The sequence below is a fragment of the Passer domesticus genome, unplaced genomic scaffold (assembly GCF_036417665.1).
Source record: "Passer domesticus isolate bPasDom1 unplaced genomic scaffold, bPasDom1.hap1 HAP1_SCAFFOLD_219, whole genome shotgun sequence".
NCBI lineage: Eukaryota > Metazoa > Chordata > Aves > Passeriformes > Passeridae > Passer > Passer domesticus.
Genome location: NW_026989998.1, coordinates 32,734 through 55,786, shown reverse-complemented (window position 1 = coordinate 55,786; position 23,053 = coordinate 32,734). Strand labels below are relative to the sequence as shown.

At 53.0% G+C, this 23,053-nt stretch overlaps 2 protein-coding genes across 4 annotated transcripts; one reads left to right on the top strand and one right to left on the bottom strand.

Annotated features, from left to right (window-relative positions):
- Nucleotides 1–642: 642 nt before the first annotated feature.
- Nucleotides 643–16,791, top strand: LOC135292141 (mediator of RNA polymerase II transcription subunit 25-like; the record flags this gene model as incomplete). The annotated part of the gene is made up of 10 exons (XM_064406371.1): nt 643–951; nt 5,766–5,851; nt 6,977–7,034; nt 7,917–8,024; nt 9,223–9,411; nt 11,093–11,182; nt 12,975–13,093; nt 13,755–14,003; nt 15,216–15,414; nt 16,533–16,791. Coding segments are annotated over 10 exons (1,518 nt in total), but the record flags the coding sequence as incomplete, so codon positions are not given.
- A 1,378-nt stretch (nt 16,792–18,169) lies between these two features.
- LOC135292147 (uncharacterized) lies at nt 18,170–20,424 on the bottom strand. 3 transcript variants are annotated; one of them, XR_010354656.1, is made up of 4 exons: nt 20,167–20,424; nt 19,230–19,794; nt 19,139–19,169; nt 18,170–19,018 (listed from the first exon to the last, which is right to left on the bottom strand). XR_010354656.1 is itself a non-coding variant. In XM_064406381.1 (4 exons), exons 1-2 carry the CDS (start codon nt 20,244–20,246, stop codon nt 19,263–19,265), a joined length of 612 nt encoding a protein of 203 aa, XP_064262451.1. In that variant the 5' UTR covers nt 20,247–20,424; the 3' UTR covers nt 18,170–18,978; nt 19,159–19,169; nt 19,230–19,262. The 3 variants fall into 3 exon arrangements, 2 of the variants coding, with proteins under 2 accessions (XP_064262451.1, XP_064262450.1); XM_064406381.1 differs by having other exon boundaries at nt 18,170–18,978; nt 19,159–19,169; XM_064406380.1 differs by having other exon boundaries at nt 18,170–19,794.
- Between the last annotated feature and the right edge of the window lie 2,629 nt (nt 20,425–23,053).

Genomic DNA, 23,053 nt, shown 5'->3' with positions numbered 1-23,053 from the left:
GGGGGGGTTAAATTTCATTTTTGGGGGGTAAAAATTCATTTTGGTATGGTAAAATTGCATTTTTTTGGGGTAAAATATCATTTTTGGGGCGTAAAATATCTTTTTTTGGGGGTAAAATGTCATTTTGTGGGGGGCAGTAAAATCTCATTCCCATTTTTTAAAATTTTAATCCCATTTATTTTTATTTTAACCCCATTTTTAAAATTTTATCCCCATTTTTTTTTTAATTTTAACCCCATTTTTTACATTTTAACCCCATTTTTCAATTTTCCCCCTCTTTTTTGACTTTAACCCCCTTTATTTTAATTTTATCCCCATTTCTTTTTATTTTAGTCCCATATTTTTAAATTTTAACCCATTTTTTAACTTTAACCCCATTTTTTTTAATTTTTACCCCATTTTTTTAATTTTAACCCCATTTTTTAAATTTTAACCCCATTTTTAAAAAATTTTTACCCCATATTTTCAATTTCCCCCCCATTTTTTAACTTTAACCCCATTTCTTCTTATTCTAATCCCATTTTTTTTAACTTTAACCCCATTTTTTTTAATTTTAACCCCATACTTTTAAATTTTAACCCAATTTTTTTTTCAATTTTCCCCCCATTTTTAAAATTTTTTACCCCATTTTTTTACCTTTAACCCCATTATTTTTTTTTATATTTTCCCCCCATTTTTGGCTCAATTTCCCCCCCTATTTTTAATTTTTTCCCTTTTTTTCGGGTGGGGGGTCTCCCCTCCCCCCTCTATTTTATTTGGGGGGGGTCTGCAATACCCGGGGGTCCCTCCCAGCTCACTCTCCCCTCCCCCCCCAGGCCGGCGGGGGCCCCCCCAGCTCGGGGCCCCCCCCAAAACCCGACCCCACAACTGGGGGGTCCCCCCCTGGCCGGAGCCCAGCAGGCGGTGGGCAACAAAGTGCTGGCCTGGAGCGGCGTGCTCGAGTGGCAGGAGGTGGGCAGGGGGCTTCGGGGGGTTTGGGGGGATTTGGGGGGTCCTGGGGGGGATTTTGGGGGGATTTGGGGGCATTTGAGTGAGTTTGGGGGGGATTTGGGGGGGTTTTGGGGGGATTTGGGGGCAACAAAGTGCTGGCCTGGAGCGGCGTGCTCGAGTGGCAGGAGGTGGGCAGGGGGATTTGGGGGGGGTCCTGGGGGGATTTTGGGGAGATTTGGGGGGTGCTGGGTGGGATTTTGGGGTGATTTGGGGGGGTTCTGGGGTGTTTGGGGGGATTTGGGGGGAACAAAGTGCTGGCCTGGAGCGGCGTGCTCGAGTGGCAGGAGGTGGGCAGGGGGCTTCAGGGGGGTTTGGGGGGATTTGGGGGGGATTTTGGGGGGGTTTGGGGGGATTTTGGGGTGCTGGGGGGTCTTTGGGGGGGATTTGGGGGAGATTTGGGGGGTCCTGGGGGGATTTGAGGGGTCTTTGGGGGGATTTGAGGGGATTTTGGGGGGTCCTGGGGGTCCTGGGTGGGATTTGGGGGCATTTTGGGGGATTTTGGGGGGGATGTGGGGGGTCCTGGGGGGGTCCTGGGTGGGATTTGGGGGGGTTTGGGGGGGTCCTGGGGGGTGTTTTGAGGGGATTTGGGGGGTTTTGGGGAGGTTTGGGGGCAACAAAGTGCCGGCCTGGAGCGGCGTGCTTGAGTGGCAGGAGGTGGGGAGGGGGCTTCGGGGGGTCCTGGGGGGTCCTGGGTGGGATTTTGGGGAGATTTTGGGGGATTTGAGGGGGATTTTGGGGTGTTTGGGGGGGATTTGGGTGGGATTTGGGGGAACAAAATGCTGGCCTGGAGCGGCGTGCTTGAGTGGCAGGAGGTGGGGAGGGGGCTTTGGGGGGTCCTGGGGGGGATTTTGGGGTGATATGGGGGGTTTGGGGGGTGCTGGGTGGGATTTGGGGGGGTTTTGGGGGGGTTTGGGGGGATTTTGAGGTGTTTCGAGGGGATTTGGGGGGGATTTGGGAGGTCTTGGGGGGGATTTGGGGGGGATTTGGGAGGTCTTGGGGGGGATTTGGGGGGGATTTTGGGAGTCTTCGGGGGGATTTGGGGGGGGATTTGGGGTGCTGGGGGGTCTTTGGGGGGGATTTGGGGGAGATTTGGGGGGGCCTGGGTGGGATTTTGGGGTGATTTGGGGGGGTTTGGGGGAACAAAGTGCTGGCCTGGAGCGGCGTGCTCAAGTGGCAGGAGGTGGGGAGGGGGCTTCGGGGGGTCCTGGGGGGATTTTGGGGGGGATGTGGGGGGTCCTGGGGGGTCCTGGTGGGATTTGGGGGGTTTGGGGGGATTTTGGGGGGTTTGGGGGGGATTTGGGGGGGGTTTGGGGGGGTCCTGGGGGGTGTTTTGAGGGGATTTTGGGGGGGTTTGGGAGGTCTTGGGGGGAATTTGGGGGGGATTCAGGGGGTCCTGGGGGGGTTTGGGGGGATTTGGGGGGTGCTGGGTGGGATTTTGGGGTGATTTGGGGGGGTTTGGGGGGTCCTGGGGGGATTTGGGGGGGTTTTGGGGACGTTTGGGGGCAACAAAGTGCCGGCCTGGAGCGGCGTGCTCGAGTGGCAGGAGGTGGGCAGGGGGCTTCGGGGGGGTCCTGGGGGGTCCTGGGGGGGATTTTGGGGAGATTTTGGGGGATTTGAGGTGGATTTTGGGGTGTTTGGGGGGGATTTGGGTGGGATTTGGGGGGAACAAAGTGCTGGCTTGGAGCGGCGTGCTCGAGTGGCAGGAGGTGGGGAGGGGGCTTCGGGGGGTCCTGGGGGGATTTTGGGGGGTCCTGGGGGGTCCTGGGGGTCCCAGGGGGGATTTTGGGGTGATTTGGGGGGGTTTGGGGGGTGCTGGGTGGGATTTGGGGGGTATTGGGGGGAACAAAGTGCTGGCCTGGAGCGGCGTGCTCGAGTGGCAGGAGGTGGGCAGGGGGCTTCAAGGGGGTTTGGGGGGGATTTGGGGAGATTTGGGGGGTCCTGGGTGGGATTTTGGGGGGGTTTGAGGGGGTCCTGAGGGGATTTGGGGGGTTTTGGGGGGATTTGGGGGGTTTTGGGGGGATTTGGGGCAACAAAGTGCTGGCCTGGAGCGGCGTGCTCGAGTGGCAGGAGGTGGGGAGGGGGCTTCGGGGGGTCCTGGGTGGGATTTGGGGTGATTTGGGGGATTTGGGGGGTCCTGGGAGGGGTTTGGGGGGGTTTTGGGGGGGTTTGGGAGGTCTTGGGGGGAATTTGGGGGGTCTTTGGGGGGTCCTGGGGGGGGTTGGGGAGATTTGGGTGAGTTTGGAGGGGTTTAGGGGGGGATTTGAGGGGGATTTGGGGGGGTTTTGGGGGGTCCTGGGTGGGATTTTGGGGGATTTTGGGGGGGTTTGAGGGGGTCCTGGGGGGATTTGGGGGGGTTTTGGGGGGATTTGGGGGCAACAAAGTGCTGGCCTGGAGCGGCGTGCTCGAGTGGCAGGAGGTGGGCAGGGGGCTTCGGGGGGGATTTTGGGGGGTCCTGGGGGGATTTTGGGGGGATTTGGGGGGGATTTGGGGGGTCCTGGGTGGGATTTGGGGGGATTTGGGGGGGATTTGAGGGGGATTTGGGGGTATTTTGGGGGGTCCGGGGGGGATTTTTGGGGAACAAAGTGCTGGCCTGGAGCGGCGTGCTCGAGTGGCAGGAGGTGGGCAGGGGGCTTTAAGGGGGTCCTGGGTGGGATTTTGGGGGGATGTGGGGGGGTTTGAGGGGTGCTGGGTGGGATTTGGGGGGTTTGGGGGGGTCCTGGGGGGATTTGGGGGGATTGGGGGGAACAAAGTGCTGGCCTGGAGCGGCGTGCTCGAGTGGCAGGAGGTGGGGAGGGGGATTTGGGGGGGTTTGGGGGGATTTTGGGGGGTCCTGGGGGGATTTTGGGGAGAATTTGGGGGGTTTTGAGTGAGTTTGGGGGGGTTTTGGGGGGATTTGGGGGGATTTTGAGGTGTTTCGAGGGGATTTGGGGGAGATTTGGGAGGTCTTGGGGGGGATTTGGGGGGGATTTTGGGAGTCTTGGGGGGGATTTGGGGGGGGATTTGGGGTGCTGGGGGGTCTTTGGGGGGATTTGGGGGAGATTTGGGGGGGCCTGGGTGGGATTTTGGGGTGATTTGGGGGGGTTTGGGGGAACAAAGTGCTGGCCTGGAGCGGCATGCTCAAGTGGCAGGAGGTGGGGAGGGGGCTTCGGGGGGTCCTGGGGGGATTTTGGGGGGGATGTGGGGGGTCCTGGGGGGTCCTGGTGGGATTTGGGGGGTTTGGGGGATTTTGGGGGTTTGGGGGGGATTTGGGGGGGATTTTGGGAGTCTTGGGGGGGATTTGGGGGGGGATTTGGGGTGCTGGGGGGTCTTTGGGGGGATTTGGGGGAGATTTGGGGGGGCCTGGGGGATTTGAGGGGTCTTTGGGGGGATTTTGGGGGTCCTGGGGGGTCCTGGGTGGGATTTTGGGGTGATTTGGGGGGGTTTGGGGGGTGCTGGGGGGATTTGGGGGGGATTGGGGGGAACAAAGTGCTGGCCTGGAGCGGCGTGCTCGAGTGGCAGGAGGTGGGCAGGGGGCTTCGGGGGGTTTGGGGGGTCCTGGGTGGGATTTTGGGGGATTTTGGGACGAATTTGGGTGAGTTTAGGGGGATTTTGGGGTGTTTCGAGGGGATTTGGGGGAGATCTGGGGGGGATTTGGGTGCTGGGGGTCTTTGGGGGGGATTCAGGGGGTCCTGGGGGATTTTGGGGGGTCCCTGGGTGGGATTTGGGGTGATTTGGGAGGGTTTGAGGGGGTCCTGGGGGGTGCTGGGGATTTGGGGGGGTTTGGGGGGAACAAAGTGCTGGCCTGGAGCGGCGTGCTCGAGTGGCAGGAGGTGGGCAGGGGGCTAAGGGGGGTTTGGGGGGATTTTGGGGGGTGCTGGGTGGGATTTGGGGGGTCCTGCTGGCCTGGAGCGGCGTGCTCGAGTGGCAGGAGGTGGGGAGGGGGCTTCAAGGGGGTCCTGGGGGGTCCTGGGGGTCCTGGGGGGGATTTTGGGGTGATTTGGGGGGGTTTGAGGGGGTCCTGGGGGGATTTGGGGGGGTTTGAGGGGGTCCTGGGGGATTTGGGGGGTGCTGGGTGGGATTTGGGGGGGTTTGGGGGCATTTGAGTGAGTTTGGGGGGTATTTGGGGGGGTTTGGGGGCAACAAAGTGCTGGCCTGGAGCGGCGTGCTCGAGTGGCAGGAGGTGGGGAGGGGGCTTCACGGGGATTTTGGGGAGAATTTGGGTGAGTTTGGGCGTATTTGGGGGGGATTTTGGGGTCTTTGGGGGGATTTTGCGGGGATTTTGGGGGAGATTTGGGGGGGATTGGAGGGATTTGGGGTGGGTCCTGGGGGATTTTGGGGGGGATTTGGGGGGATTTTGGGGGGGTTTTGGGGGTACTTGACCCCAAATCTTTCCTCTGACCCCCCAAAATCCCATTTTGGACCCCAAATTTTTGGTGTGACCCCCCCAAATTCCCTCGTGGGACCCTGAATCTTTTCCCTGATCCCCCAAAATCCCATTTTAGACCCCAAATTTTTGGTGTGACCCCCAAATTTCCCATTTTGGACCCCAAATCTTTCTCCTGACCCCCCAAATTTCCCATTTTGGACCCCAAATCTTTCCCCTGACCCCCCAAATTCCCATTTTAGACCCCAAATTTTTGGTGTGACCCCCAAATTTCCCATTTTGGACCCCAAATCTTTCTCCTGACCCCCCAAATTCCCATTTTGGGCCCCAAATTTTTTCTCTGACCTCCCAAAATCCCATTTTGGACCCCAAATTTTTGGTGTGACCCCAAATTTCCCAAATTTCCCCCCAGAAACCCAAACCTGCCCTGGTGGACTCGAGCACGAAGCTGACGCGCTCCCTGCCCTGCCAGGTCTACGTCAACGCCGGGGAGAACCTGTGAGCTTGGGGCAAATTCGGGGGATTTTGGGAAAATTCGGGGAGTTTGGGGAAAATTTGGGAAAATTTGGGGGGTTTTGGGGTGAATTTGGGGGATTTTAGGGGCATTTTGGGGGATTTTAGGGCATTTTGTGGGGGTAAAAGGGGATAAAAATTCAATTTTGTGGAGTGGGAGGGGATTTTGAGGGATTTTTGGGGAAAATTTGGGGCATTTTGGGAAAATTCGGGGAGTTTGGGAAAATTTGGGGAGTTTGGGGAAAATTTTGGGGGGTTTTGGGGTGAATTTGGGGGATTTTAGGGGCATTTTGGGGGGTTTTAGTTCATTTTGTGGGGGTAAAAGGGGATAAAAATTCGTGTTTGTGGAGTGGGAGGGGATTTTGGGGAGAACTTGGGGGATTTTGGGAAAATTTGGGGGGTTTTGGGGTTCCTGAGGGAGTCTTGGGGGAATTTGGGCAGATTTAGGGGCATTTTGGGGTGGTAAAAGGAGATAAAAATTCATTTTTGTGGAGTGGGAGGGGATTTTGGGGGAAATTTGGGGGATTTGGGGAAAATTTGAGGGATTTTTTGGGGGAAATTCGGGGGATTTTGGGAAAATTTGGGGGTCCTGAGGGGGTCTTGGGGGAAATTGGGATGAATTTGGGGGATTTTAGGGCATTTTGTGGGGGTAAAAGGAGATAAAAATTCATTTTTGTGGAGTGGAAGGGGATTTTGGGGAGATTTTGGGGGAAATTTGGGAAAATTTGGGAGATTTTGGGGAAAATTTGAGGGATTTTTGGGGGAAATTTGGAGGATTTTGGGATAATTTGAGGGATTTTTGGGGTCCAGAGGGGGTCTTGGGGGAATTTGGGGGATTTTAGGTCATTTTGGGGTGGTAAAAGGAGATAAAAATTCATTTTTGTGGAGTGGGAGGGGATTTTGGGGAGAATTTGGGGAATTTTGAGGGATTTTTGGGGGAAATTTGGGGGATTTTGGGAAAATTTGGGGGATTTTGGGGGTCCTGGAATGGGGGAAACCCCAAACTCACCCCCTTTTTTCCCATTTTTTCCCTTTTTTCCCCCTTTTTCCCCATTTTTTCCCCTTTTTCCCTTTTTTCCCCTTTTTTCCCATTTTTTCCCTTTTTCCCAGGAAAACGGATCAGTGGCCCCAAAAGTTGATCATGCAGCTCATCCCACAGCAGCTCCTGGTGGGGTTTGGGGTTTTTTTGTGGGATTTGGTTTTTTTTTAGTGGGATTTGGGGGTTTTTTTGTGGATTTGGGGTCTTTTTTGTGGGATTTGGGGTCTTTTTTACTTGGATTTGGGTTTTTTTGTGGGATTTGGGGTGGTTTTGTAAGATTTGGGGGTTTTTTTGTGGGATTTGGGATTTTTTTGGGACTTTGGGGTGGATTTTTGTGATATTTGGGGTGGTTTTTTGGGATTTGGTGGGTTTTTTTTGTGGGATTTGGGGTTTTTTGGTGGGATTTGGGGTTTCTTGTGGGATTTGGGGTTTTTTTGAGGGGGATTTGGTTTTTTTTTGTGGGATTTGGGGGTTTTTTTGTGGGATTTGGGGTTTTTTTGAGGGGGATTTGGTTTTTTTTGTGGGATTTGGGTTTTTCTTGTGGGATTTGGGGTAGTTTTGTAAGATTTGGGGTTTTTTTAGTTTAATTTGGGGTGGGATTTGGGGTTTTTTTGTGGGATTTGGGTTTCTTTCAGTGGGATTTGGGGTGGGATTTGGGGGATTTCGGTTTTTTTCAGTTGGATTTGTGGGTTTTTTTGTGGGATTTGGGGGATTTTTTGGTGGGATTTGGGTTTTTTTGGGGGGGATTTTGGGGGTTTTTTGTGGGATTTGGGGTGGTTTTGTAAGATTTGGGGTTTTTTAGTGGAATTTGGGGTGGGATTTGTGGGATTTGGGGTCGTTTTTTAGTTGGATTTGGGATTTTTGGGTGGGATTTAGGGTGGTTTTGTGGGATTTGGGGGTTTTTTTGTGGGATTTCGGGTGGGTTTTTTTTGGATTTTGGAATTTGTTGGTTTTGTGAGGTGCTTTTTTAGGATTTTTGGGGGTCCTGACCCCGTTTTGTGGCCCCCCCAGACCACCCTGGGCCCCCTTTTCCGCAATTCCCGCATGGTTCAGTTCCATTTCACCAACAAGGACCTGGAGTCGCTCAAGGGGCTCTACAGGATCATGGGCAACGGCTTCGTAAGCACCCCAAAACTCCTGGGGACCCCAAAACCCATGGAAAAACCCAAAATCACCTGGAAAAACCCCAAAATCACCCTGAAAAACCCAAAAAGCACGTGGAAAAACCCCAAAATCACCTGGAAAAACCCAAAAATCACCCTGAAAAACCCCAAAATCACCCTTAAAAACCCAAAAATCACTCTCAGGATCCCAAAACCACCTGGGAAAACCCAAAATCACCCTGAAAAACCCCAAAAGCACGTGGAAAAACCCCAAAATCACCCTGAAAAACCCAAAAATCACCTGGAAAAACTCAAAAATCACCCTCAGGATCCCAAAATCACCTGGAGAGTCCCCAAATTTTTTGTGGGTTTGGGGTTTTTTTGGTGGGATTTGGGGTGGTTTCTGGTGCCATTTTGATGCCATTTTGGTGCCAAATTTTACCATTTTGGCACCTTTTTGATGTCATTTTGCAGCTGTTTTGGCACCATTTTGGTGTAATTTTGACACCATTTTGGTGCCATTTTTGTCCCATTTTATGTCATTTTTGCACCATTCTATGACATTTTGGTGCCATTTTATGTTGTTTTCCCACCATTTTATGACATTTTGTGGCCATATTTTGGCCATTTTGACACCATTTTGGTGCCATATTTTGGCCATTTTTGGCCATTTTGTTGCCATTTTGCCATTTTGATGCCATTTTGGTGCCATTTTGGTCCCATTTTATGTCAATTTTGCACCATTTTATGACATTTTGGGGCCATTGACGACATTTTGGGGCCATTTTGGCGCCATTTTATGGCACTTTGACACCATTTTGGGGCCATTTTGGGGCCATTTTGGTGCCAGTTTGGCTCAATTTTGGAGTTATTTTGGGGCCATTTTTTGGCCATTTTGACACCATTTTGGTGACATTTTTTGGCCATTTTGACACAATTTTGATGCTATTTTGGCGCCATATTGTACAATTTTGGTCACATTTTATGTCATTTTTGCACCATTTTATGACATTTTGGTGCCACTTTAAGTCATTTTTCCACCCTTTTATGGCATTTTGGGGCCATTTTTGCGCCATTTTAGGGCATTTTTCCACCATTTTATGACATTTTGGGGCCATTTTGACGCCATTTTATGACATTTTGACGCCATTTTGTGACATTTTGACGCCATTTTATGACATTTTATGACATTTGGTTGCCATTCCCTGATCCAGGCTGGCTGCGTGCACTTCCCACACACGGCCCCGTGTGAGGTGCGGGTTTTGATGCTGCTCTACTCGTCCAAAAAGAAAATTTTCATGGGTTTGATCCCCAACGACCAGAGCGGCTTCGTCAACGGCATCCGCCAGGTCATCACCAACCACAAGCAGGTGCAGCAGCACAAGATGGACCAGCAGCGAGGGGTGAGGCCCCAAAAACACCCCAAAATACCCCCAAAACACCCCCAAAATCCTACAGAGTTCATCCATTCCTTCCAGATCCTTTTTTGGTGGAATCTTCCCTCTTTAACCCCATTTTAACCCCCCAAACCCCATTTTTCCTCCTTTAACCCCCCCAAAATCTCATTTTTCTCTCATTTTTCTCTAATTTTTCTCAGTTTTTCCCATTTTTAACCCCATTTTCTCTTCAGATTGAGGAGGACGCCTACCGGGAGGAGCTGGGCTTTGGCCTGGGCCACCTGGGAGCCCTAAACCCCATTTTTGGTGGAATCTTCCCTCTTTAACCCCATTTTAACCCCCTAAATCCCATTTTTCCTACTTTAACCCCCCCAAAATCTCATTTTTCTCTCATTTTTCTCAGTTTTTCCCATTTTTAACCCCATTTTCTCTTCAGATTGAGGAGGACGTCTACCAGGAGGAGCTGGGCTTCGGCCTGGGCCACCTGGGAGCCCTAAACCCCATTTTTTCCTCCTTAATTCCATTTTAACCCCCCAAATCCCATTCCTTTACCAATTTTTAATCCATTTTGTCCCGTTTTTCTCATTTTTAATCCCATTTTCCCTATTTTTCCCATTTTTAATCCCATTTTCCCCTCAAATCAATGAAGAGGCCCTACCAGAAGAACCTGGGCTTTAGCCTGGGACTCCTAAAACCCCATTTTTCCCACCTTTAACCCAAATTTTTCTCATTAAACCCCATTTTAACACTGCTAAATCCCATTATTTTACCTATTTTTACCCATTTTTATCTATTTTCCCCATTTTTAATCCCATTTTCCCCTCAGATCAAGGAAGAGGCCCTACCAGGAGCACCTGGGCTTTTGGCCAGGACTCCTAAACTCCATTTTTCCCACCTTTAACCCAAATTTTTCTCATTAAACCCCATTTTAACACTGCTAAATCCCATTATTTTACCTATTTTTACCCATTTTTATCTATTTTCCCCATTTTTAATCCCATTTTCCCCTCAGATCAAGGAAGAGGCCCTACCAGCAGGACCTGGGCTTTGGCCTGGGCCAGCTAGGACTCCTAAACTCCATTTTTCCCACCTTTAACCCAAATTTTTCTCATTAAACCCCATTTTAATACAACCAAATCCCCTTATTTTACCTATTTTTACCCATTTTTATCTATTTTCCCCATGTTTAATCCCATTTTCCCCTCAGATCAAGGAAAAGGCCCTACCAGGAGGTCCAGGCTTGGGCCTGGGTCACCTAGAACCCCTAAACCCCATTTCCCCACCTTTTAAGCCAATTTTTTTCCCTTTTAACATCCCAAAATCCCATTTTCCACTCATTTTATTTCAGTTTTCCCCATTTTTAACCCCATTTCCCCTCAGATCAAGGAAGAGGCCCTACCAGGAGTACCTGGGCCTCCTGGGACCCCCTAAACCCCATTTTTCCCATTTTAACCCCACAAAATCCCATTTTTTACTCCTTTCCCTGCACCTTTTTAACCCCTTATAGCTTGATTCCCCCAAGTGCCTCCCAAACCCCATTTTGGGAGTGTCTTTGCTGCCCCATTTTATGGGGTTTTTCTCCCCCTTCAACACCCCCATCCCTTTCTTGGGGGTCATTTCTGCCCCCCACTCTTTTTGGGGTCTCTCTGCTGTCCCCAAAACACCCCAAATTTTCTTGTTCCCACAGCTGGGGGGCTCAGCCCCTGTTCCTGGGGCTCCCCCATTCCTGCCCAAGCAGCCGGGGACCCTCCCTGTGACCTCGGGGGTGCAGCCACAGGTAAGGGGGAATTTGGGGTGGTTTTTGTGGGATTTGAGGTGTTTTTTGTGGGATTTGAGGTGGTTTTTGAGGGATTTGGGGTGTTTTTTGTGGGATTTGGGGTGGTTTTTGTGGGAATTGAGGTGGTTTCTGTGGGATTTGAGGTGGTTTTTATGGGATTTGCTGTGGTTTTTTTCTGGGATTTGGGGTGTTTTTTTGTGGGATTTGGGGTGGTTTTTGTGGGATTTGGGGTGTTTTTTGTGGGATTTGGGGTGATTTTTGTGAGATTTGAGGTTGTTTCTGTGGGAAAAACTTGGGTTGGGTTTTTCATGTCTCCCACCTTTTTGTTCCTACCTGTTTCTTGTTTTCTTTCTCCTCTTATGTTTTCAGCCTTGTTTCCTATACTTTTTTTCTCCTCACGTTTTCCATTCTTTTTTCCCCCTCACGTTTCCCGCCCTTTTCTCCCCTCACATTTTCCCCCTTTTTCCCCTCATGTTTCCCTCCTCTTTCCCCTCACATTTCCTGCATTTTCTCCCCTCACATTTCCTTTTTCTCTACCTGTTTCCCACCCTTTCCCCTTGAAATTTCCCATCTTTTCCCCCTCACCTTTCACGCCCTTTTCCCCCCTCACATTTCCCTTTTCCCCTGACGTTTCCCACCCTTTCTCCCCTCACATCTCCCACTTTTATTCCCCTCATGTTTCTTTTTTGTCCCTACCTGTTTCCTGCCTTCCTTCTCTTCTGTTTTCAGCTCCTTCTCCTGCTCTTTTTTTAGCTTTTTTTCCTTTTTTTCATCTTTTTCTCCTCACATTTACCACCCCTTTTTTCCCCTCACGTTTCCCGCTCTTTTTCCCCTCACGTTTCCCGCCCTTTTCTCCCCTCACAATTTCCTTTTTCCCCTCACGTTTCCCGCCCTTTTCTCCTCTCACAATTTCCTTTTTCCCCTCACGTTTCCTGCCTCTTTCCCTTCACGTTTTCTGCCCCTTCCCCCTCATGTTTCTCATCCTTTTCTCCCCTCACATTTCTTTTTTCCCTACCTGTTTCCCACCCTTTTTCCCTTTACATTTCCCATCCTTTCCCCCCCTCACATCTCCCTTTTCCCCAGACGTTTCCCACCCTTTCTCCCCTCACATTTTCCGCTCTTATTCCCCTCATGTCTCCTTTTTGTCCCTACCTGTTTCCTGCCTTCCTTCTCCTGCCCTTTTTTCAGCTTTTTTAATTTTTTTTTTAGCTTTTTCTCCTCACATTTACCACCCCTTTTTTCCCCTCACGTTTCCCGCCCTTTTCTCCCCTCACATTTTCCCCCTTTTTCCCCTCACGTTTCCCTCATCTTTCACTTTACATTTCCCACCCTTTTTCACCTCAAGTTTCTCGCCCTTTTCTCCCTTCATGTTTCTTTTCTCCCTCGTGTTTCCCACCCTTTTTCCCCTTTACATTTCCCATCCTTTTCCCCCCTCACCTTTCCCGCCTTTTTTCCCCTCATGTTTCCCTCTCTTTCTCCCTCACATTTCCCATCCTTTTTCCCCTCATGTTTCCCACCCTTTTCCCCTCACATTTTACCACCATTTCCCCCCATGTTTCACCTGTTTTCCCCTCAAATTTCTGCCATTTTCCCCTCACATTTCCCCTCTTTTTCCCCTCCCATTTCCCTCACATTTCTCATCCTTTTCTCCCCTAACATTTCTCATCCTTTTCCCGTCACCTTTCCCACCCTTTTCCCCCCCCACATTTCCACTTGAGATGGTTTTTATGGAATTTTGGGGTGGTTTTTGTGGAATTTGAGATGGATTTAGGCTTTGTACTCCCTCACCCAGGTGAGCCCAGGCCTGGCGCAGGTCGGGATCATGGAGGAGCAGCAGCGGCAGCAGAGCCTGGTCTGGGAGACTTTTGGGGGTTTTGGGACATTTTTGGGGGTCCTAGAGGGGCTTGAGGGGTCCTGGATGGGTTGGGGGGTGGGATTGGATTAATTTTGGGGTGATTCAAGGGGTCCTGCATGAATTTTGGGGGGACCCTGTTTGGGTTTGGGGAGTCCTGGGTGATTTTGGGGGCTCCTGGATGGGTTGGGGATTGGGTTGGAGGAATTTTGGGGTGATTTGAGGGGTCCTGCATGAATTTTTGGGGGTCTGGGAGGGGTTTTGGGGGACCCTGGTTGGATTTGGGGAGTCCTGGATGATTTTGGGGGCTCCTGGATGGGTTGGGGTTGGCTTGGAGCAATTTTGGGGTGATTTGAGGGGTCCTGCATGAATTTTGGGGGGACCCTGGTTGGGTTTGGGGAGTCCTGGATGATTTTGGGGGCTTCTGGATGGGTCGAGGGGCAGGGTTGGATGAATTTTGGGGTGATTTGAGGGGTCCTGCATGAATTTTGGGGATTTTGTGGGGGACTCTGGATGATTTTGGGGGCTCCTGGATGGGTTGGGGATTGGCTTGGATGAATTTTGGGGTGATTTGAGGGGTCCTGCATGAATTTTGGGGGGACCCTGGTTGGGTTTGGATGATTTTGGGGGATTTTGGCTGGGTTTGAGGGTTTTTTTTTTGATATCTTAGAGAGGCGCCTTAATGAATTTTGGGATTTTTTAGACATTTTGAGGTCCTAGAACATTTTGTGGGTCTCATTTTGGGGTGATTTTCCAACATTCCCTTTTTTTTTCCCCCCCCACAACAACCACAGCCCCCCCAACCCCCCCCCGCAGCCCCTGCACCACCCCCCCAGCCCCCCAAAACCCGGACCCCCCCAGGCTGGACCCCCCCAGCCCACCCAGGCCGGGGGGGGGGGCCCTGCTGCGCCCCCCAAAATCCGGGGGCCAACCCCCAACTTCGGGAGCCTCCTGCTCAGCCAGCAGCCGGTGAGTGACCCCCCAAAAAAACCCCAAAAAACCCCAAAAATCCCCAAAAAAACCCCAAAAATCCCCCCAAAAAGACCCCCAAAAAATGGGGATTTCCCCCAAAATTGGGACCCCCAAAAATCAGGGACCCCCCCCCCCCCCCAAGATAATTTATTGAGGGGGGAAATTGGGATTTGAGGGGGGTCGCAAAATTGGGATTTGGGGGGGAGTTTTAGGAGGGATTTGGGGCTGGAATTTTTTTGGGGGGGCTCTAAAATTTTTTTGGGGTGGGGAGAATTTTTAGGGGTTTCCTGGAGGAATTTGGGGCTGGAATTTTTTGGGGGGGGCCTTTAAACATTTGAGGGGTGGGGGAGTTTTAGGAGGAATTTAAGGCTGGAATTTTTTAGGGTGAGGAGAATTTTGGGAATTTTCTGGAGGAATTTGGGGCTGGAATTTTTTTGGGGGGGGGGCTCTAAAATTTTTTTGGGGTGGGGAGAGAATTTTTGGGGGAATTTCTGAAGTAATTTTGGGGAAGGGGGGTCTCTAAAAATTTGAGGGGTGGGAGAATTTTTGGGAATTTTCTGGAGGAATTTGGGGCTGGAATTTTTTTTGGGGGGGGCTTTAAAAAATTGATGGGTGGGGGAGTTTTAGGAGGGATTTGGGGCTGGAATTTTTTTTTGGGGGGGAGGGCTCTAAAACTGGGGGTAGAATTTAATTTTGGGGGGGGTTTCCTGGAGGAATTTGGGGCTGGAATTTTTTGGGGGGGGGCTCTAAAAATTTGAGGGTTGGGGGAGAATTTTGGGGGGGTTTCCTAAAGGAATTTTGGGGAAGGGGGCAGCTCTAAAAAATTTGAGTGGGTGGGGGAGTTTTAGGGGAAATTTGGGGCTGGAATTTTTTGGGGTGGAGGGAATTTTTGGGGATTTTCCTGGAGGAATTTGGGGGCTGGAATTTTTTTGGGGGGGCTCTAAAAATTTGAGGGGTGGGGGAGAATTTTTGGGGGATTTCCTGGAGGAATTTGGGGCTGGAATCTTTTTGGGGAGGGGCTCTAAAAATTTAAGGGGTGTGGGGAGAGAATTTTTGGCGGAATTCCTGAAGTAATTTTGGGGGGGGGTCTCTAAAAATTTAACTGTGGGGTAGGAATTAAATTAATTTTTTTTTGAGTTGGGGGGGGTCTGGGGGCAGGGTTGTTGATTTTTGGGGCGCACCCCTGACCCCTCCCTGTCCCCCCCCCAGCCCCAAGGTGGGGTCCCCCCCCCCGGCGCAGCCCCTGCACCACCTGCAGCCCCCCCCGGGACCCCCCCAGGCCCAGCCCCTGCTGCCCCCTCCCCACCAGGCCCTGGGGGCGGGGGGGGGGGCAGCTGCCCCTGCTGCACCCCCCCCCCGGGGCAGCCCTGGCCGGGGCAGCTGGGGGGGCCGCGGGCGCCCATGCCAGGTGAGTGAAAAACCCCAAAAAGGACCCAAAAATACGCTGGAAACCCCCCCAAAAAAAAACCCAAAAAATTCAGTGGGAAACACAAAAAAAACCAGCCCAAAAATCGTCTGGGAAAACAAAAAAAAACAGCCCAAAAATACAGTGGGAAACCAAAAAAAAAACCATCCTGGGGAACCCCAAAACCACTCCTGGGGACCCCCCAAAACCACTCCTGAGATCCCAAAATCCCCTGGGGACCCCAAAACCCAAACCTGGGTCCCCAAATCCCCTGGGAACCCCAAAAACCACCCCTGGGATCCCAAAAATCACTCCTGGGACCCCAAATCCCCTGGGGGAACCCCAAAACCCAAACCTGGGACCCCAAATCCCCTGGGAACCCCAAAAACCACCCCAGAAGAACCCCAAAACCACTCCTGAGACCCCAAAAACCACCCCCGGGGCCCCCCAAAACCCATTCTCACACCCCAAATTCCCTGGGAACCCCAAAACCACTCCTGGGACCCCCAAAACCCCACTGGGATGCCCCAAAATCACCCCAGGAACCCCAAAACCACCCCTGGGACCCCCAAACCCAAATCTGGGACCCCCAAAATCACTCCCTGGGACCCCAAAACCCCCCCCAGAAACCCCAAAATTTTGCTGGGAACCCCAAAAACACCCCTGGGACCCCCAAAACCACCCCCTGGGACCCCCAAAATCACTCGTGGAACCCCAAAACCCAAATCTGGGACCCCCCAAAATCACCCAGGAACCCCAAAATCACCCTGGGACCCCCCAAAACCACGCCTGGGATCCCAAAAACCTCCCCAGGGAACCCCCAAAAACCACCCCTGTGGATCCCAAAAAACTCCCCAGGGAACTCCCAAAAACCCACCCCTGGGACCCCAAAAACCACCCCAGAAACCCCAAATCCCTGGGAACCCCAAAACCCCAAACCTGGGACCCCAAAACCACCCCTGAGCCCCCCCCCGGGTGGTTTTGGGGTCCCCCCCTGAGCCCCCCCCGGGTGGTTTTGGGGTCCCCCCTGACCCCCCCTGACCCCCGGCTGGTTTTGGGGTCCCCCCCTGACCCCCGGGTGGTTTTGGGGGTCCCCCCTGACCCCCCCTGTGCCCCCCCAGGGCAGATGCTGCTGCCCCCCGGCCCCGCGGGGCCCCCGTCCCCCCGGGGGGCTCCAGCCCGTGCAGACCCCCAGCGTGATGGAGGAGGACTTCCTGATGGACCTCATCTAGGGGGGACCCCAAAGTCGGGGTCAGGACCCCCAAAATTTGGGGTGAAAACCCCAGAAAAACCCTAAAAAATACAAAAATATCCCAAAAACCCCCAAAATCACCCCAAAAATGCAAAGGGAGTCGCCCAAATCAGGGTCTGCAGACGCTCAGGAGGTGGAGGTGGACATGCTGATGGAAGGTGGAGGTGGACATGCTGATGGACCTCATCTAGGGGGGACCGCAAAGTCGGGGTGAGGACCCCAAAATTTGGGGTGAAAACCCCAAAAAACCCTAAAAAACACAAAAATATCCCAAAAACCGCCAAAATCACCCCAAAAACACAACGGGAACCCCCAAAATCAGGGTCTGCAGACCCCCAGGAGATGGAGTGGGACATGCTGATGGACCTCATCTAGGGGGGACCTCAAATTCGGGGTGAGGACCCCAAAATTTGGGGTGAAAACCCCAAAAAACCCTAAAAAATTCAAAAATATCCCAAAAATCCCCACAAAAAAACCCAAAAAACCCCAAACCACCCCAAATCAGGGTCTGCAGACCCCCAGGAGATGGAGGAGAACATCCTGATGGACCTCATCTAGGGGGGACCCCAAATTCGGGGTGAGGACCCCAACATTTGGGGTGGAAACCCCAAAAATTTGGGGTGAAAACCCCAAAAACCTTCCAAAAAATCAAAAATACCCCAAAAATATTCCTCAAAATCCCCCAAAATCACCCCAAAACCACAAAGGGACCCCCCAAATCAGGATTCCCATGGGGGGAGTCCCCAAAATTTGGGGAGACCCCCCCCCAAAAAAGCCCAAATTTTGGGCCCCTCCCCTTTTGGGTTTTTTTTGCTTTGTTGAATAAAAGAATTTTTGCACTTCACCCACGTGGTCAAAAATTGGAATTTTGGGGTTTTTGGGGGGTTAAAAAGTGGGAATTTTGACAAAAATTTGGAATTTGGGGGTTTGGGAGGGGCATAATTGGGAATTTTGGCTAAAATTGGGAATTTTGATGTATGGGAGAGTAAAAAATGGAGAATTTTGGGGTCTGGGAGGGTAAAAATTGGGAATTTTGGGGTCTTGGAAGGGGCAAAAATTGGGAATTTAGAGGTTTGGGAGGGTGAAAAATTGGGAATTTTGGCAAAAATTGGGAATTTCAAGGTTTGGGCGGGTCAAAAATTGGGAATTTTACAAAAATTGGGAATTTTGGGGTTTGGGAGGGGCAAAAATTGGGAATTTTGGGCCCTGGGAGGGTCAAAAATTGGAAATTTTGAAGTTTGGAGGGTCAAAAATTGGGAATTTTGGCAAAAATTGGGAATTTTGGGGTTTGGGAGGGACCAAAATTGGGAATTCTGGGGTTTTGGAGGGTAAAAAATTGGGAATTTTGAGGTTTGGGAGGGACAAAAATTGGGAATCCCAAACTTCCCCTCCCCACCCCAAATTTTCTTCCCGGATCCGGCAATTCCCACATTCCCCCTGATCCCAAATTTCCCCACCCCCACCCTCCCACCCCAGACCCCAAATCCCCAAAATCAACCCCAAATTTTTTGAAGGGGGAGCTCAAAAATTCCCAATTTTACTGCGAAACACCAAAAAAAAGAGAGAAAATTTGGGGTGAGAACCCAAAATCCAGCGAGGGGGACGGGGTCGCCCCAACCCCGGGGTGTCCGTGAGGGTCCAGGGGTGTCCAGAAGGTTCTGGAAGTTTCTCTGAGGTTCTCCTGGTGCCCGCGAGGTTCTGCTGAGGTTCCTCAGGTCTGTGCGGGGTTCTGGATGTGGTTATGGGTTCTGGATGGTCCTACAAGGTTCTGGAGTCATCTCCAGGGTTCTGGATGGTCCTACAAGGTTCTGGAGACACCTCCAAGGTTCTAGAAGGTCCTACAAGGTTCTGGAGACGTCTTTAGGGTTCTAAAAGGTCCTGCAAAGTTCTAGAGGTGTCCGTGGGGTTCTTGAGTGTCATAGAAGGTTTTATGGGTGTCTCCAGGGTTCTCAAAGCATCTGTGGGGTTCTGGAGGTCTCTATGGGGTTCTAGAGGTGCCTGCAAGGTTCTAGATGATCCTAAAATGTCCTGGGGGTGCCTACGGGGTTCTGGATGTTTGTGTGGGATTCTGACAATTTTTGATGGGGTTCTAGAGAGGTCTGCAAGGTTCTAGAGGTGCCTACAAGTTTCTAGATGTTCCTACAAAGTTCTAGAGGCGCCTGCAGGATTCCAGATGTGCCTGTGGGGTTCTGGATGTTCATGTCGGGTTCTGACCATTCCGTTTGAGTTCTAGAGGTGCCTACGAGGTTCTAGACGTTCGTGTGGGGTTCTGACCATTTCAATGGGGTTCCAGAGGTGCCTACAAGGTTCCAGAGGTGCCGGCAAGGTTCTAGATGTTCCTACAAAGTTCTAGAGGTGCCTACAGGATCCCAGAGGAACCTGTGGGTTTCTGGATGTTCATGTGGGGTTCTGACCATTTTGATTGAGTTCTAGAGGTGCCTACAAGTTTCTAGATGTTCCTACAAAGTTCTAGAGGTGCCTACAGGATCCCAGAGGCGCCTGTGGGTTTCTGGATGTTCATGTGGGGTTCTGACCATTTTGACTGAGTTCTAGAGGTGCCTACAAGGTTCTAGATGTTCCTACAAAGTTCTAGAGGTGCCTACAGGATCCCGGAGGCGCCCGTGGGGTTCTGACGGTGCTTACGGGGCTCTAGAGACGCCCGCGGTGCCCTGGAGGATCCCACGGGGGCCGTTCCCAGCGCCGCCCGCTCCTCCAGCTCCACCTCGAGCAGGGGGATCGAGTCGCCGGACGCGGCGGCCGTCACCTTGTAGTGGCCGGCGCCCAGCCGGACACACACCTCGCTGCGGCCGGAAAAGTCGGCCCAGGACACGGAGGTCTTCTCGTGGTCGAAGGGATCCTGCTGCAAGGTCATGCGGGCAAAGGTTTCCCTAAAATCGAGGTGAGCCTTGTCCAGGGACAGCTCCAGCTGCAGCATTTTTGGGGCGGGGCTCGGCTTCTTGCGGAGGAGGAAGAAGAAGATGGCCAAGGTGAAGGAGTCGGCCTCGTAGACCACGAGCCAGCCGAGGCCCAGGGCGTTGGAGTGGCTCAGGAGGTGGCCGGAGTCGGAGCGGCCACAGGGCAGCACCGAGGAGAGGTGGGAGAACTCGGAGATGTTGCAGTTGATCTTGGATCTGGGCGGGGGAAAAGGAGGGGTGGGGTCGGCGTGAGGTGGGGTGGGGTCACTGGGAGGTGCTGGGAGCACTGGGAGGTGGAACAAGGCCTGGAGATGATCCCAGACTCCTCGAGATGATCCCAAAACCCTCGAGATGATCCCAAAACCTGGAGATGATCCCAAGCCCTGGTGATGATCCCAAACCCTGGAGATGATCCCAACCTCTGGAGATGATCTCCACACGTGGAGATGATCCCGACACCTGGAGATGATCCCAAATTCTGGAGGCAATCCTGACCCCTGGAGATGATCCCAGCCCAGGATGAAGATCCCACCTGGAGCTGCCCCTCCCAGCACCCCGAGGGTCCCTCTGATGTCCCCCCGTCCTCACCTGAGGTACTTCAGGGTGGTGTCCCGGGTCTTGTTGGAGATCCGGAAATTCAAAACCTTCTGGCCCCATTCTCCTGCCATCCTGGCTCGGGATCCACTGAGGTGTGGGATCCTCTCAGCTCCGGGATCTCCTCAGCTCCGGGATCTCCTCAGCTCCGGGATCTCCTCAGCTCCGGGATCTCCTCAGCTCTGGGATCTCCTCAGCTCCAGGATCTCCTCAGCCCCAGGATCTCCTCAGTTCAGGATCTCCTCAGCTCCGGGATCTCCTCAGCTCCAGGATCTCCTCAGCTCCGGGATCTCCTCAGCTCCAGGATCTCCTCAGCTCTAGGATCTCCTCAGCTCCGGGATCTCCTCAGCTCCGGGATCTCCTCAGCTCCAGGATCTCCTCAGCTCCGGGATCTCCTCAGCTCCGGGATCTCCTCAGCTCCGGCTCTCCCTCATTCCAGACCCTTCTCCCCGCTCCGGGCTCTCCTCCCGCTGCTCCCGGCACTGCCGTGGCCGCTCCCTCCCGGTGCGGATCCTCCCATCCCGCTTCCCGCACGCTCCGCGATTTCCCCAGGAAATCTCCAGTTTCGATTCTGCCCAAAACCCGCCCAAAACCCGCCCCAATCCCGCCCTAAACCCGCCCAAATCCTTGAGCGGGTTTGGTGCGGGTTTAGGGCCGGTTTAGCCGGGTCTGGGGCGGGTTTTGGGCGGGTTTAGGGTGGGTTTTAGCGGATTTAGGGCGGGATTGGGGCGGGTTTTGGGGCGGGTTTTGGGCAAAATCGAAACTGGAGATTTCCTGGGGAAATCGCGGAGCGTGCGGGAAGCGGGATGGGAGGATCCGCACCGGGAGGGAGCGGCCACGGCAGTGCCGAAAACACCGGGAGGAGAGCCCGGAGCGGGGAGAAGGGTCTGGAATGAGGGAGAGCCGGAGCTGTGGAGATCCCGGAGCTGAGGAGATCCCGGAGCTGAGGAGATCCCGGAGCTGAGGAGATCCCAGAGCTGAGGAGATCCCGGAGCTGAGGAGATCCTGGAGCTGAGGAGATCCCACACCTGAGTGGATCCCGTGCCAGGATGGCCGAGGGGCAGAGCCGCAAGTCTCTGGAATTCCGGATCTCCAACAAGACCCAGAACATCAACCTGAAGTACCACAGGTGAGGGCGGGGGGACATCAGAGGGACCCTCGGGGTGCTGGGAGGGGGCAGCTCCAGGTGGGATCTTCATCCCGGGCTGGGATCATCTCCAGGGCTTGGGATCATCTCCAGGGTTTGGGATCAGGTCCAGGGTTTGGGATCATCTCCAGGGTTTGGGATCATCTCCAAGCTCTGGGATCATCTCCAGGGTTTGGGATCATCTCCAGGGTTTGGGATCATCTTCAGGGCTTGGGATCATCTTCAGGGCTTGGGATCATCTCCAGGGGCTGGGATCATCTGCAGGGGTTTGGGATCATCTCCAAAGGTTGGGATCATCTCCACGTGGGATCTTCATCCCGGGCTGGGATCATCTCCAGGGCTCGGGATCATCTCCAGGGTTTGGGATCACCTCCATGGCTCGGGATCATCTCCAGGGTTTGGGATCATCTCCAGGGTTTGGGATCAGGTCCAGGTGTTGGGATCATCTCCAGGGTTTGGGATCATCTCCAGGGGCTGGGATCATCTCCTGGGGTTTGGGATCATCTCCAGGCCTTGTTCCACCTCCCAGTGCTCCCAGCACCTCCCAGTGACCCCACCCCACCTCACGCTGATCCCACCCCTCCTTTCCCCCCCCAGGCCCGACAACGAGGAGCACTTGCCCCATCTCGCCCCAGAGTTGCCCTTTGGCCGCTCCGACTCCGGCCACCTCCTGAGCCACTCCAACGCCCTGGGCCTCGGCTGGCTCGTGGTCTACGAGGCCGACTCCTTCACCTTGGCCATCTTCTTCCTCCTCCGCAAGAAGCCGAGCTCCACCCCAAAAATGCTGCAGCTGGAGCTGTCCCTGGACAAGGCTCACCTCGATCTTAGGGAAACCTTTGCCCGCATGACCTTGCAGCAGGATCCCTTTGACCACGAGAAGACCTCCGTGTCCTGGGCCGACTTTTCCGGCCGCAGCGAGGTGTGTGTCCGGCTGGGCGCCGGCCACTACAAGGTGACGGCCGCCGCGTCCGGCGACTCGATCCCCCTGCTCGAGGTGGAGCTGGAGGAGCGGGACGTGAGGGGGATGTTTTGGTAGCGCTGGGAACGCCCCCCGTGGGGTCCTCTGGGACCCTATAGACGCCTCTAGAACCCCGCAGAGACATCTAGAACCCCATAGAGACCTCTAGAATCCCATAGGGACTTCTAGAATCCAACAGATTCATCTAGAACCCCATAGAAACCTCTAGGACCCCACAGAGACTTCTAGAATCCCATAAACACCTCTAGAATCCCACAGACACATCTAGAACCCCATAGACACATCTAGAACCCCCACAGAGACCTCTAGAATCCCACAGAGACATCTAGAACCCCATAGAGACCTCTAGAATCCCATAGGGACTTCTATAATCCCACAGATTCATCTAGAACCCCATAGATACCTCTAGGACCCCACAGAGACTTCTAGAACCCCATAGTCACCTCTAGAACCCCATAGAGACCTCTAGAACCCCGCAGAGACTTCTCGAACCCTATAAATACTTCTAGAACCCCACAGAGACTTCTAGAACCCCATAGAAACCTCTAGGACCCCAAAAAGTCCTCTAGAAGTCCATAGACACCTCCAGGACCCCATAGACACCTCCAGAACCCCACAGACACCTCTAGAGCCCCAAACGGTTCCTCTGAAACCATTCAGCGCCTCCAGAACTCCATAGAACCTGCCAGAACCCCACAGGCACCTCCAGAACCCCAAATGGACCCTCTGAAACCATTCAGCGCCTCCAGAACCCC

What these genes read in the sequence shown, in the direction of transcription:
- LOC135292147 (XM_064406380.1), bottom strand. Translation starts at nt 20,246, where the DNA reads ATGGCAGGAGAATGGGGCCAGAAGGTTTTGAATTTCCGGATCTCCAAC. An exon ending in ACCACCCTGAAGTACCTCAG is followed by an intron (nt 19,795 to 20,166) that starts GTGAGGACGGGG and finishes TCCCCCGCCCAG; the next exon opens with ATCCAAGATCAACTGCAACA.